This window comes from Gorilla gorilla, chromosome 11 (assembly GCF_029281585.2).
Source record: "Gorilla gorilla gorilla isolate KB3781 chromosome 11, NHGRI_mGorGor1-v2.1_pri, whole genome shotgun sequence".
In the NCBI taxonomy this organism is placed as follows: domain Eukaryota; kingdom Metazoa; phylum Chordata; class Mammalia; order Primates; family Hominidae; genus Gorilla; species Gorilla gorilla.
Window position 1 is genome coordinate 51462909 of NC_073235.2, and position 14253 is coordinate 51477161.

At 43.8% G+C, this 14253-nt stretch overlaps 1 protein-coding gene and 1 long non-coding RNA gene across 2 annotated transcripts in view; one reads left to right on the top strand and one right to left on the bottom strand.

The window, feature by feature from the left end:
• The window catches only part of KIF5C (kinesin family member 5C), a 151415-nt gene that overhangs the window by 86815 nt on the left and 50347 nt on the right, over positions 1-14253 (top strand). Inside the window, exon 12 of the mRNA XM_031008573.2 lies at positions 11130-11305. Within this exon, the coding sequence (XP_030864433.1) occupies positions 11130-11305 (176 nt within the window). The remainder of the gene's footprint in view (positions 1-11129; positions 11306-14253) is intronic.
• On the bottom strand, positions 281-8772 carry LOC129532075 (uncharacterized). The gene is made up of 3 exons (XR_010129580.1): positions 8714-8772; positions 2663-2806; positions 281-379 (listed from the first exon to the last, which is right to left on the bottom strand). It is a non-coding gene; the product is annotated as an uncharacterized lncRNA (long non-coding RNA).

Here is a 14253-nt window from a genome sequence, read left to right on the forward strand (position 1 = left end):
CTCGCTCTGTCACTCAGGCTGGAGTGCAGTGGCATGATCTTGGCTCACTGCAACCTCTGCCTCCAGGGTTCAAGCCATTCTCCTGCCTCAGCCTCCCGAGTAGCTGGGATTACAGGCATGCACCACCACACCTGGCTAATTTTTGTAATTTTTTTTTTTTTTTAGTAGAGATGAGGTTTTACCATGTTGGCCAGGCTGGTCTTGAACTCCTGACCTCAAGTGATCCACCCACCTTGGCCTCCCAAAGTGCTGGGATTATAGACGTGAGCCACCGTGCCTGGCCGTGTGTGTGCTTTCTTTTTCTTGGGACCGTTGGCATCCTGGGAGACACTTGGGAAAGTTGGGGCAATGGTGCAGCTTGATTCCTCCTGGCAACAACCTGTATGAACAAGCAGATGTTTTCTTAGTCCCTAACACAGGCACCATCCCCATCCCATCACTTGGCTAGCATGCATTGTTAGTGTGGACCAGTGATTATCTGCAAGGCTGCCTTAATCTGCTTCCAATGAGATGCACTCTATCTAATATTGTAATAACTCGCTGGTACCCCTATTTGTAGGTTAGAGGAAAGTGCCTGAGACATAGTGGCTCAGAGACTGCTTTTGACTTAAATGAAAAATGTCATTCTCTCCTATGTGAGTTTTATCACTGGTTTGGGGTTAAAAGTCTACCTCTGGCAAATACTTGCATTTTTTGACTGAACTCATCTTCATGCCAGAAATATAGGGCTCTCAAAGGAGCCCTGTGCTAAAATGGAGTCTTAAAGGCTTGGTTCGTGACTCGTTTTCCTTCTTCCCCAAAACATTTTCTTTGGTTTGTTCTACTGGGAGAAAATATCTCAGAGAGCTGACATGCAGTGGGTGGGTGGGTTGTGGGTGAGGTGTTAAGAGGGGTTTCCAGATCTAAGTGCAGACAGATTATTTTAGTGATTTTAGCATTGTGACGTAGGTTAGAAGGTAGAAGGCTTTTTTTTTTTCTTTTTAACTAAAATAAGGCAGGTTGGTGTGTGTGTAGGGGAATGGTGGATAGTTGGAAGTTGTTCTTCAGGTCCTCTGCTGCTGTGTTCAGTATTTTAGGTGCTGCAGCTGTACCTCAGCTTTGGGTAAGGGTAGGAGCCCGGGGGCTGTTGTGCAGGATCGGGAGGTAATGCTGACTGTTTGTAACTGCAGCAGATTGTCTTGTGATTACATGTTTGCCACTGCTTTTTGCTAGTAAGGGTGGGGTGTCAATGAGCTATTGTTTAATAGAAAAACAATTACGTGGCAAACGAGAATTCAAGACAGGTTTCAAAAATGACCTAGTAGCCTAAATAACATGATTCTTTTATTTTTGAAAGATTTTCTAGCAGCACACGTGTTTGGAAAGCTAGTAGAATAATTGAATAATTCAGCACCTGAGGCTGGTGGATGATTCTTTGCAATTTGGCAGGAATGGGAGAGTCGGGAGCAGTAGTTGGCAAGGTGGGGAGTAGCCATGTGAAGTTTTATTTCAGGAATCCTCCAGGTCAGTTCTCTGTTGGGTGACCAGGACATTCAGTAAAGCCTTTTGGTAAAGGATTCGGGGTGCTGGCTTTAGAAACATTACAGGGTGGGCAATGAACCTTTTCTCCCCCCATCATTTTGCATCTCTTGCCAAACTTTAACCTTGCAGTTCTCCATCCCTCATCAAATGCCGTCCTCTGGGATCTGCCCATTGCCCTGTTTGCCTGACTCACCATCATGGTTAGCATCTTTTGGACACTCAGTCCTGTTTTTGGCCTCTTTACTTGGACATCATTTTAACTGTCACTCTTCGAACACCTTGCGAATCTCCTTAGAAATGTACTGTTTTCTCCCAGCTCTTTGGGTGGCCGAGGTGGGCAGATCACCTGAGGTCGGGAGTTCAAGACCCGCCCGGCCAACATGGAGAAACCCTGTCTCTACTAAAAATACAAAATTAGCTAGGTGTGGTGGTGCATGCCTGTAATCCCAGCTACTCAGTAGGCTGAGGCAGGAGAATCGCTTGAACCCCGGAGGCGGAGGTTGCAGTGAGCCGAGAACCCACCATTGTACTCCAGCCTGGGCGAAAAGAGCAAAACTCCATCTCAAAAAAAAAAAAAAAAAAAAAAGAGAAAGAAATGTGCTGTTTTCTGTGCCCTCTTGGGTGAGATCCTACATGAGCCGTTAAGTTACATAATTTGGGAAAAATAATGTATGATGATATACTGTGGCACAGAGTAGACCTCCAATAAATGTATGGGAAGCAAACATATGCTTAATGCAGGTGCTGTAGATTAAAGGGTGGGCAGTCAGATGTGGTCTCTGCCCTCAGGACGGTCTGAGCGGGGAGGAAGGTAAATGCCAGTCCTCACCAATAAATGTATGATGGTAGTCCGCGCTGCATACCAAGAAGGGAAAGCACAGGTGCCAAGAGTTATACAACAGGGGGCCCTGACCTTGACTGAGAAGCCAGTGAAGGGTTCCTTGAATATGCAATATAGAGATTAGTATCTGCGAGAAGCAGCAGTTAGCCAGGCAAAATAGGGGGCATGAGGTGAGGTGGGGGCTCCGAGAATGGAGGACATAGGCCAGCAGGGAGCACTGGCCTGAGATGGGCTCGAGGGATAGGCGGGGCTCTCCTGTCTTCAGGATTTTGGTCAAGGGTGTTAAGCTGCAGGTCATACCTTTGCATTTTTGAAGATCCATTGGCTATATTGGAGAGTGGACTGCAGGTCGGAGAGGAAGGCTGGGAGCTGGAGTGGTCTTCCAGGGATGAGATGATGGTATTGAAGTGAGAGGGTAGTAGGAAGGGAGAGAAATGGATGAACCTGAGAGATATTTAGGAGGAGAAATTAGCCGGGTGTGGTGAGGGGTTGGCTATGGGAGAGGGAGGTTTCAATGACAACTGTGTTTTCTGGCTTGCCGAGTTGGATGGAGGGTGAGACCATTCTCTAAGACTGGGGATGCTGGAGGAGAACCAGGGGTGAGGGAGGAGGGAGTTTAGGGTCCCCGTGGAACATCCAGGGGAACATTATTCAGATAAGAAGTTAGGTCTGAGGGTCTGGAGCTCAGAGGATCTGCTTAAGTTGGAGTCATCAGTCTTTTGGTAGTAATTGAAGGCATAGGTAGGTGTGAGGGCCCTTTGGACTACAGAGAAAGAAGAGAAGACAGAGAGAGTCTGAGAGGCCCCCAGCAACCCCACTGCCGCGTCACCACTGGTTGTGGTGGGAGAAGGGAATTGGAGGGATTCCACAGAGCTCTCCTTTCCTCCCCAGCTAACATTTGTATTTAAAGGTGATTTTTCTAGGGACAAAGTTCTTAAATGTAGAGAACTGACTTTAGTGATGTAAGTTTCAGGCGAGAAGGAGAGTAGTGAGGGGCAGTGAGGAGGCGGGGAGAGGTCCTTTGTCCCATGGAGGGGGCAGAGCTACCTCAAACGGTAACTCTGCATCTCATGCTATGTGCCAGTGGACGTTACAGGGACAACAGACCAGGCCAGGCTTTTTGTTACATTCTGAGGCTGGGCATTTAATCCTCAAGTAGCCCTTGTGACCATGAATGAGAGGCCTGAAAACGTCCCCAAGTGGATCAGTCTCTGGTAAAGCTGCGATCTGAACTGAGTGGGCCTGACTCTAAAGTTCATTCTCTTTCTACTGTCTGCACAGCCTGCTCATCAAGTTAGCAGAATGATTTGTGGGCAGGGCCAGTTAGATGAGTGTAATAAATATCATGCCAAAAAAAGGGGCACTGGAAGCCCTTCCATGGTCTCCCCATGTGTCAGTCCTAATTCTTCAGAGCAGAAGATAATGAGGGCGTGGCTGGTGATAATGAGGGCGTGGCTGGTGTGTGTAAACGTGAGAGCTGGGCTTTTGAGATGTGGACTGAAAAAGCAGAAGTGCCCTTCACTAAAACCAGAGTGGCAGGATATTGCCAACTTTCCTTTGAAACTTGACGCGCACATTGGTTCTAAACTTACAGAAGGTGGCTACTTAGCTCCCCTCAACATTTCCTGGGTATTGATATTTCCACATGGCAGTCTCCACGAGTTAAAGAGGCCTTGTCAATTGTGTGCAGTCTCCTGGGAAAAAGATTTCTTTCTTTGCGTGGTATTTATAATTTAAGAGTTTGGCTGCTATACTTCAGCTGCTGGAGAGCAAGGAAGGGGTATGTGTAGCAAAGCGTGTGTGTGCGCGCGCACATGCTTGTGCTTTTTCCTACTTGCTGTTACATAGAATGAAGTAACAATACAAAGGAGTAGGAAATCAACTACAGATCAGGTGCAGGCAGATAATGGAGATAACTGAAAAGAGGTAAGTTTGATCCACCTGGCAGTGTTGGGACTGTGCCACAGGACAGGGCATGCCCTGCCTTATGTCATTCAAAATTGGTGAAATACTGCACTGTCTATTACATGCCTAGAGGTTGCTCTCGCCCTCCCCCACACCTCCACCTGTACCAATTTTCAACCCTTTGTAGCTTGATGCATGCTATAGATTGAACGTTTTGTGCCCATCCAAATTCATATGTTGAAATCTTAACCCCTAAGGTGGTGATAGTAGGAGGTGGGGCCTTTGGGAGGTGATTGGGTTCTGAGGATGGACTCTCATGAATGGCATTAGTGTCCTGTGAGTTCTGAGAGAGCTTCCTTCCCTCTGGTCTCCACTATGTAAGACTATAATGAGATGCCATCTGCAAACCCCGAAGAGGGCCCTTACCAAGTGCCAAGATCATGTTGGCACTCTGATCTTGGACTTCTAGCCTCCAGAACTGTAAGTAATAAATTCTTTATAAGCCACCCAGTCTATGGTACTTTCTTATAGCAGCTCCAGGTAAGACAGGGGCCACTTCAGAATGCAGGCCTAGCAGTTTTCTTCTCTGGGCACTGTTGGACCTTGATTCTCAGAAGAAGGCTTGTGGCTCGTATCACATATACTACACTAAGCTTTAATTCCTTTCTGACATTGCCATGGAGGCAGGATAACTCCAGGCATGTGCATGTGGCTAAGGAGAGCCACTCACTGGCCTGGTTCCGTTCCCCAGGGTGCTAGTTAGGATCCTTGGATTGCAAACGACAGGAATTGACACTGCCTGGCTAAAGCAAAAAGATAATGTGTTAGAAGGATACGAATGATTCGCAGACTCCAAAGCAGAGGCAACAGGCTCCGACAAGTGTAGGCTGGGGCTGCTTCAGGGATACAGGCAGCAGAGACAGGCAGGTCTCTTAAGTGGCCACACCTGGAATTAATGCTTTTTCCCTTCTGTATGTGATTATGTTGGAGAAGCAGAGGCCCAGGATAGAAGTGGGAATGCTGTGCTTGCTGGTGTGCCTTGGCTGGGGAAGGGCAGGGCACTTTGATACATTGTCTGATGAAGACTGCACGCAGTTTAGGGGGCTAATTCCTTAAAAGGAAGTTGAGGTGCTATTTTATAAGAATGGGTGTCGAGTGGCTGAAAAGCAACAAATGTTCACCACAATCTACTAGTGACATCTTGTGGGCCAATATCGATGGCTGGTCCTTCTTCGAATCTGGAGGCTCTGTTGGCTCTTTAGCCTCACGGAGATTTGTTCAGCCTGCTTGCTTAAGGAACAGATAGATGGAGTGGGGCAGTTGCCAGAAAATGGAATTTTTTTTAAAGCTCTATTGCTTTGTTGCTCATATGTGCGGGAAAGACTCGAACAATCCTATATATGGAGATAGAGTTAAATAGTTGGATTCAGAGTGAATTACAGCTCCAGCTCATGCTAACCTCCTCCCAATCCATCAGGAAAACTCTTGACAGGAGGATGGGGAGGGAGGGGTGAAGTCTGGATGCATGGCTTCCTGTTGCTGCCAGGTCAGTCTTCACACGTGCTGTCTTCTGATACTTTGAATTTTGCACTTGAAAAATAATTTTTTACAGTGATTTAAGTCAGAAAAAGGAGGACCTGAAAATCCAGGTGTCAGAACAAGGAAATGACCTGACAAACTGGCGTATCTGCAGATTTTCTTCTCTTGAATAATTGCCTATGAGATTAAAAAACAGTGGATATAGATTTACCTTATCTGCTGAAGTCATGCAAAGAAATGATTTCATCACACGCTGAGAAAGTGTGGAAAAATCGGCAGTCTCTAACGCAGATTTGTTCATCCAGTTCAAAACCTGTGAGGCCAGCAGGCATGGTTCAGTAACTAGCTAAATCTGTAGCCTCTAGTCTGATTTGGGGCTTTGTGGAACTTTGGGACCACCACAATTGGAACACAATTTGCTCTTTTAGCATTAAATCTTCGAAGATGCTGGCTCCCTTCTTAGATCCATGATTATAATGGACTCTCAGAAATTAGCATTTCATTGGAGCGATCTAATTTACTAGGCCCTCTACTTGCTTTTGAGAAAACAACCAAACTCTGTAATAGAAATACCGTCTGTCTACTAAGAGAATGTTGTGGCCTGTTCAGGTGGTCATGAATGTAAGGAGGATGCAGAGTCCCAGGTGACCAGTTTATTAGAAAATCGCTCTAGAAGGGATTAGAGGATGTTTTAAGCTGCTTACAGTGTTTTTAGGAATGAGGGTGAAAGATACTATTTGCATGCAAAATAATCTCATAAAAGAATGATTTTTTTTTTAACATCACATTTATATAATGACATCTTGTAGCCAGCTGCTCTCACCCATCTGGCAACTTAAAGATTTCCTTTTAGTTTCTTTGATATAGAAATTACCTACCATTAGGTCTGCCACTGGGCCTATTTAATTGGTATTAAAAGAAAGCACCTCGTTTGCCAGATCTGCTGTGGTTTCTGGCGGAAGCTGTGAGTAACCAGCAAATCTCTGCTCCGGAGTTACTGAGAGAATGCAATTACCTTTCTGTGTTCTCCTGAGGCTTTAGGAACTCAACTTATGAAAAGGATAACTAGCTTGTTGCTATTTCATGTGTGAAGTTTTAATGAATTACTGGCAGTCTAATGGTTTTCTTTCTTTAAAAAAAACCCAAAAACCTATTTTAGAAATTTTAATAGCCCTAATGAGAATTTTTGATTAGTGTGTCATTCTCATCTGTTGCCGTTGATGGATTTCTATTTTTTGTAGAAATGTTATTTACGCCGTCTGGGAGTTTTTATTTTATAATTAGAATGCTCTGTAAGCCTTATAGGTATGCTTCAGTGAATGCTCCTATGTAAACACAAATCTTTTTAGTCCTTAAAGGTAATTACATCTGACAATAGTAAATGCCAGAATGCTTATTTAAAGAAGGGGAAGGTTTCCAGTGTGTGTGTGTGTGTGTGTGTGTGTGTGTGTGTGTGTGTGTGTGTGTGTGGAGGCCTTTCAGATGCTTTACAATACTATGAGCTCTTTTCCTATAGACAGCAGGTATAAGCCTCTGGGGCTAAACTAAGAGAAATCTGCTTTTAATGCAAAGAGGAAGACTCAAAATAGATGCTAATCTTCCTTTGGTGGTCTTTTTCTCCTTCTCCCACCATCAGAGTTTAGGGCATTATTTCTCTAGGGTCTGTTTGCAGCTGTCTTCCTTGTTAGAATCAGTTATTCCATAATCACCATGTGGGGGCTTCTCCAGAGAATTGGTCCACTGCAGTGCAGGGAATATTCTCCATTAACGTGGTGAGATTGCCATGGAGACAGATAACCTAGTGTCAGGTCTTGCCTAGTGTTGGGAATTTACAGTCCCCAGACGTGTTTGTGAGCTGGACAGTGTAGTTACCAGGACGCTTCTGGAAGTCATTTTCTCGGTCCTTTGAAGGGTAGCGGTGTTGGAAAACCAGCCCTTGGTTCCTCTCTGGGCAGGAGCTGGGCTGCTTTAGTTCCTGCGTGTTGCGGCTTTGTTCTTCTCCGTTGAAATGGCTGCTGTAAAAAATAATCCTGACTGCCTGACCTTTAGAATATAAACTGAAAAGAGCTGGTTGTTTAGATGTAGCTTTGTAGGAGACATGTTAATGCTTTGATTGAGAGAATTGTTCAAGAGAAACCACAAAGTCTGCTGTAGGTTTCAAATACTGTTTTAGTAATAATAAAAATAAACCTGAAATGGACTTGCATGGCTATACCATGTTTTATTTTTGGAACTGAGCTCCAGCCATAAAATTATCGTAAAGATCTCAGAAACACAAATCACAGAATAAGTAAAAATAATAATTTATCTGCCAAGCCTACAAAGTTGCAAATTTGTCAGGGAGAGGAGGGGATAAGAGGTGGACTTTGAACAATATTGCCTTTTGTGCTTTTTACATATACTATCTTCATTTATCTTTAGAACAACCCTGTGATAAAGGCATTGTTATTTCTTCTCCTTTACAGAAAGGAAACCAAGAGGGTAAGCAGGAGATGGGCTTGTGATTAATGAGACCTGTTAAAAGGTACAATGTGACTTTAGCGTCCTGCCATAGCACTGGAGATGAGAGAGTCCCTTGAGTACTTTCACAGTGCCTTACAGCAGCATTGGCTAGCTTGTTGGATCTCTGCCATCTGGGACAACACTTCTACTTGGTGATGCTATCATTTCTTAATGGGAGAAGAGGGCAGCTTTAGGGGAAGTCAGGCCTGTGACTTTGGGTAGAACAGGTCACTTGCTGCTAAGGTTATAGAAGTCTATCCCCGGCCCCTGCCCACTCAGCTGAATCAAAACACACACTGGGCAGCTCCTTAGCTTACCCTAGCCTCATGATACCATTGCCTCTTTGGCCATTTGAAACCAAAGAACACAGGGAATATGTCTCTTCCAGATGTTTTTGTATCTTACCTCTTTACTTGGAGTGAGTTGGCCTGTGGATAATATGACCATGTTCTGGTTGGTGTCTGGTCTGGTACAGCTAAGAATTTCATCTTTGTCATGCGTAAGCTGAAAGATTAAATTCATACTGTACTGGATTGCCCTGTTCCCAAATTTCAGAAGCTAGAGCTCAAAAATTAGAGATACAGTCACAATCCAAGAAGAGGAAGGATATTTACCAAAGTGTTAGTGGTGAATTTCTCTGGGGAAGGAACAGAATTAGAAGGGAGGGGTGAAGGAGGACTTTCAAGTTTTAGTTGTATACTCCACATTGCTTGAGTTGTTTATGTTAAGAATGTATCCTGAATTATTGTGTGATTAGAAAATCTATCTGTCTGTCTGTCTATCTATCTATTTATCTATCTATCTATCTATGTCTGTCTATCTATCTCTATCTAATATGTTTAAGAAAAAAAAAAAAGAACACGGTACTGCTTTTATAGCCCATGGATTTAGCAGACTGTAGAGAATATAGATCCTTTAATTGGATGAAATCCAGTCTGCACACTAAGGTTGTTGATGGATATTTTAAGCCAGGAATTGGAACTGAATGAAATATTGATTTGGTTCAGGTTCTGTTCAAAGGCTACTCTGATATTCTGGTTTTGTTTAAGGTCAATAATTTTAGAAAAAAGGCTTAAGTATAGCAGTCTTGTTGGAAAAGGAAAAAGGGTTGGCTCAATTTTGTATTCAGCAAAGTAATAGTTTATTCTATGTTTTGCTTCAAGTTGCTGCTTCAAATGGAACTGTGATACAAAAGTGAAAGCATTGGGTGTTAATTTTACTTAACACGGAGGCCCCATGTAGTATTTTGTGGTTATTCAGCGAGATAATGGAGTCATAAGCAGCAGAACTAAACTATCACAGTGTTTTGTTTATATTGAGATAAATGTGTACAGTGTTCAGGTGGGTTCCTTGAAGCATGATATATATTGTTAATGAAGCCACAGATTGAAATCTCAGTTACTCTATTATTTATTTTTATTTATTTATTTATTTATTGAGACAAAGTCTCGCTCTTGGCACCCAGGCTGGAGTGCAATGGCGCGATCTCGGCTCATTGCAACCTTCGCCTCTCGGGTTCAAGCGACTCTTGTTCCTCAGCCTCCCAAATAGCTGGGATTACAGGTGTGCACCACCACACCCAGCCAATTTTTGTACAAATACTAAGTTTTGTATTTTTAGTAGAGATGGTATTTCACCATGTTAGCCAGGCTGGTCTCGAATTCCTGGCCTCAAGTTATCTGCCCGTCTTGGCCTGAGCCACTGTGCCCTGCCTTCTATCATGTATTTTTGAAAAACTCTCTGACTCAAGGCAGTTTTCTTGGGCAATTTTTACAAAATGGATTTTGTGGGCTGGGAACTGGGGTGAGGCTTGGAATACTGCAGACACTCTTGCTACTGACTGTAGCAAGATGATTGTGGTGTTGATAGTAAACATTGTGATGGAAAAGTATGTTGGGTTTGGTTTTGCTTTCCAGGAAGATATTTGGGAGACTCAGTGGGGCCAGTAGTTTTCTTAGAATCCTTTTTATGCACTTTATGTCTTTGATGTTCTTGTTGGAGATAGCCATTGGCCAGCTTGCAAGCTGTACCATTTCTATGAATTTGATTGACAAATTTGGCAATTCTTCCTTTGAAGGCCCCAACAAATGCTACTCTGCAAACTGAGAAGTTGTAGGTAGGATCTCTGCAAGATAGTCTAGATTGGCTGCTTTTCTTTCCTAAGACTACCTGATATCACAGTAGGTTATTCTATTTGAACTTTCCAGCAGAGCCAATTAATTCTGGCTTCCTGGAGGAGACAGTGGTATTGAAATGTGAGCTTTTGCAGCTCTAGTCTTGGATCCAGGGCTACCCTGTCTTCTGACCTCAGATTCGGAGATTCTTGAATTCAGAGGATCTGAGCCTTAGAGTGTTCTACCAAACAATGCCAGTGTTTTTCTTTATTTGGCTGTTTCTATTAATGAAACAGTGACATAATTAATTCATAATTAGGATGCCTTAGAGGTCTGTTTCCTTTTTAATCAATCACTAGAGAGAATATGACTCTAGTAAAGCCCCAGGATATTCCTCAACTAAAGCAAAATGAATGTAAAGAATTTAGGCATCTCTGCAAGTTGGAGTAGCTTGGAACCAGTTTACTTCAGGGATGCATCTTGAGAGGGGAGGTTTTACATAGTTCTCTTTTTTCTTAGACTAGTTTTGGCCAATTAACTAAGACCTTTCTTGTCAAATAGAAGGAACACAAACTCTAACCACACTACAGCCCTTTATTGTGTCTTCTGTGTATTTTTCACCAGGACTGATTATTTTTGGTACTCTTCCTGGAGGGTTGCATACTCAATTTCTTTAATCCCCAACTCTGCTCGGCTATGTTTTGCAGGAGAAGCTGTGCCTGAGGATGAACAGATCAGTGCCAAGGACCAGAAGAACCTGGAGCCTTGTGATAACACCCCCATCATAGACAATATTGCTCCTGTTGTTGCTGGCATCTCTACAGAGGAGAAAGAGAAGTACGATGAGGAGATCTCCAGTCTCTACAGACAACTGGATGACAAGGTCTGTGGCCAGAGATTCATAGTTCTCATTCTGCTACAAAGATGAAAGATGGCAGGTCCCAGCTCCCTGTGGGGCTGATGTAGGGCTACAGCCCGATCTTTGTTTCTGGTTTCCTAATACCTACCCTAGCACTTTGATGGTGCAGATTCAGGGAGTTTGATTCATGTGGAATAGAAATATTAAAGGGAACTTGACTGAAAAAGCAGTGTGTTGGCCTAGATAGACAGGCGGGTGCTATTTAGAGTCTTGTCTTCTAGAAATTGGACTGGGCTGATTACTGCATGAAAGGTGGGGTGTGTGAGTGTCTATGATCTTTAAGTCTCCCTTTCTTTTCTGGGCCTACCCTTCACCTCTTGGAAACTCCAGCAGTAGCCTCAGCTAGGGGCAAGGGTTGTGACTCCCAGAATTCAAGCATGTACTTTAATCATATAACCATAAGGCCCTGGGATGAGAAATCGATAGCAGTGTGGTCTGATGGCTTCACCTAATTGGTGAAGCTCTTTTCACGGGTATATTCTTGAATGAAGTAGTTTGAACATGCTAATTGGGGATGTCCAATTTTATGACAAGCTTCTGGGACTCAAATAGTCATGTAAATGCACAAGTTGGCATAGAGGAAAAGAGGCCTTGGAGAACACTGGGAGAATCAATTAAAGGTTGGGTTAGGAATCCCAGAGGCATGAGAATTGAATTGATGTTTTATATGATCTTGGCATGTTGCCCTTGGAATATTCTAAGTCGTTTCAGTTGATTTCATCAGGGTTGCTGATATTTTTAGCCTGATTTAATCTTTTCTATTGTGGTTCAGCTCAGAGTGCTTAGGGACACCTCTGGCTTGTATGAAGCAGCTTTGTTATGTTAACCTTGCCATTAATCTTACAGGCCTCTCTCTTTGAGGTAAAGCTCAGAGTCTGGTATAACCTTTGCAAGCTGAATGTGACTGGTTGCCTTAAGGAAGCTAGTTCTGCTTGTTTGTGATTCCAAGAGCTTGCACTATAACCACAGCTTTATTCTGGGGTCATCCTACTCTTCTGAAAACACATTTAATAAAATATTCACACCCACGAGATGGGTTACTTGCCCTTTAGGCTCCACGCATATCGTTATCTTCCATTTCTATCTATGTATTTTACGCAAAACAAAGAGAAAAAAGAGATCAATAGTAAGTTAACAGTATATGCAATTTCTTGATTTCTCCAAGGAATTGCTATTGTTTAAACAGTAAAGAAGATTAGACCATATGCATTTTTTTTCCTCATTTTAGAACCGATGGGCTCATTTTTAGTAATCGCAGAGAATCCTGGGTGAGAGGGTGAGAAGCTGTTTCTGTGCTCAGTTCTCTATGAATAGACGCCTGCATGGCGGAATCGGGATCATTTACCTTGGCAGCACAGGGAACTTTCACTGATCCAAGAGAAAGACTTTAGAGTCTCAAATCAGACATACGAAATGTAGTGGTTAGGACAGAGAGATGAAAATGCCATGTCCAAAGCATTCAGTTGGTAGCTGAAGAGCTGGCTTGAGAGTCTCCGTCTCCTGATGGTCAGCCTAGGCCATTTTGTTATGTCATTTTCCTACAGCATGTGCTTTGAAGATTCTGTAAGGCCCACTGTTGGAGGCTAGTATTTGTGGTCCATCACATGATGATGCTGAGAGATGTGGGAGAGGACTGAGCCTAGAAGCCTCAGCCTTAGGGGGCACCAGAGCTAATGGTTTGCCCTCAGTGACCCTTCCCATAGACTGCCTGATTATGTCTTACCAACTGTCATTCTTAGGGGTCCTCCTCTGAAATGTTCTAGGAGGCACTTCCATGTTTCTGTTGATGTAGGTGGTTTGACGCTTGAAGAATACATGAGGTGGGATATGGCACCTTCTTAGTCTACTGAAAGGTAGAACAGGAGGTATTTAGGTTTGGGTGAGGCACTAGCCCAGGGTGGTTATGTGACTTACCCAAGTGTATATCACATATAGGTGGCAGAGCTAGGATGAAGTTACATATCTTCTGACTCCCACCCCAGTGCTCATCTCATTTTGCCCTCAGCCCTTTAAATGAGGATCTGGTCAACCTCAGTGACTCTATTTAGGGTGTGGAGGGAGAAAGACCATACGGTTTCCTCCCAGCTGCCCCTTCTGTTCCTCCGTGCTGCCCTGCCAGGGCTCCAAGCACAGGTACTCTCCCGAGGCCATGCTGTGTGATGGGAGAGCATGCGCTGTGGAGTCAGACCTGTAACAATGACACTGAGACCCGGGCAGACCTGTGACAATAATGCTGAGTCCTGGGCTGGCGCCTGGCCCTGCTGAAGGTGCTTTTTCTCATCTGTATCATGGGGCTTATATCTGTTACTTCAAAAGGCTGTGGTGAGGATTAAAAGTTTCTAGTACATTGCAGGTGCCCAGTAAATATTAGTTTCCTTCTTTCTCCTGGGCTGGGCTGGGCTCTGCTTACTTCCGTGTGTGGTGTGGAAGGGGTGGTGCCAAGGGGGCCACCAGCAGAGACACAATGTGAACAAGTTGGCGCTGGCACTCCTTGTCTCTTAGTCTCTGTCCCTCTACAGTACTGCTCTGCTCTTGGAGATCCTGACACGAACCAAGCTTAAGTAGAAATGAAAGTTGATTATTTTTATGCAGATTACCATTGCAATAAAAATATTTTTATAATTAAAGGTGAACAGTGACCTGTTGACAACTAAGGTTGACCAGTTTCTCATTTATAAGGGTGTGCATGATATTTTGTTTTATTTATTTATTTATTTATTTATTTATTTATTGAGATGGAGTCTTGCTCTGTTACTCAGGCTGGAGTCCAGTGGTGCGACCTCAGTGCACTGCAACCTCTGCCTCCTGGGTTCAAGCAATTCTCCTGCCTCAGCCTCCTGAGTAGCTGGGACTACAGGCGCACACCACCACGCCCGGCTAATTTTTGTATTTTTAGTAGAGATGGGGCTTCA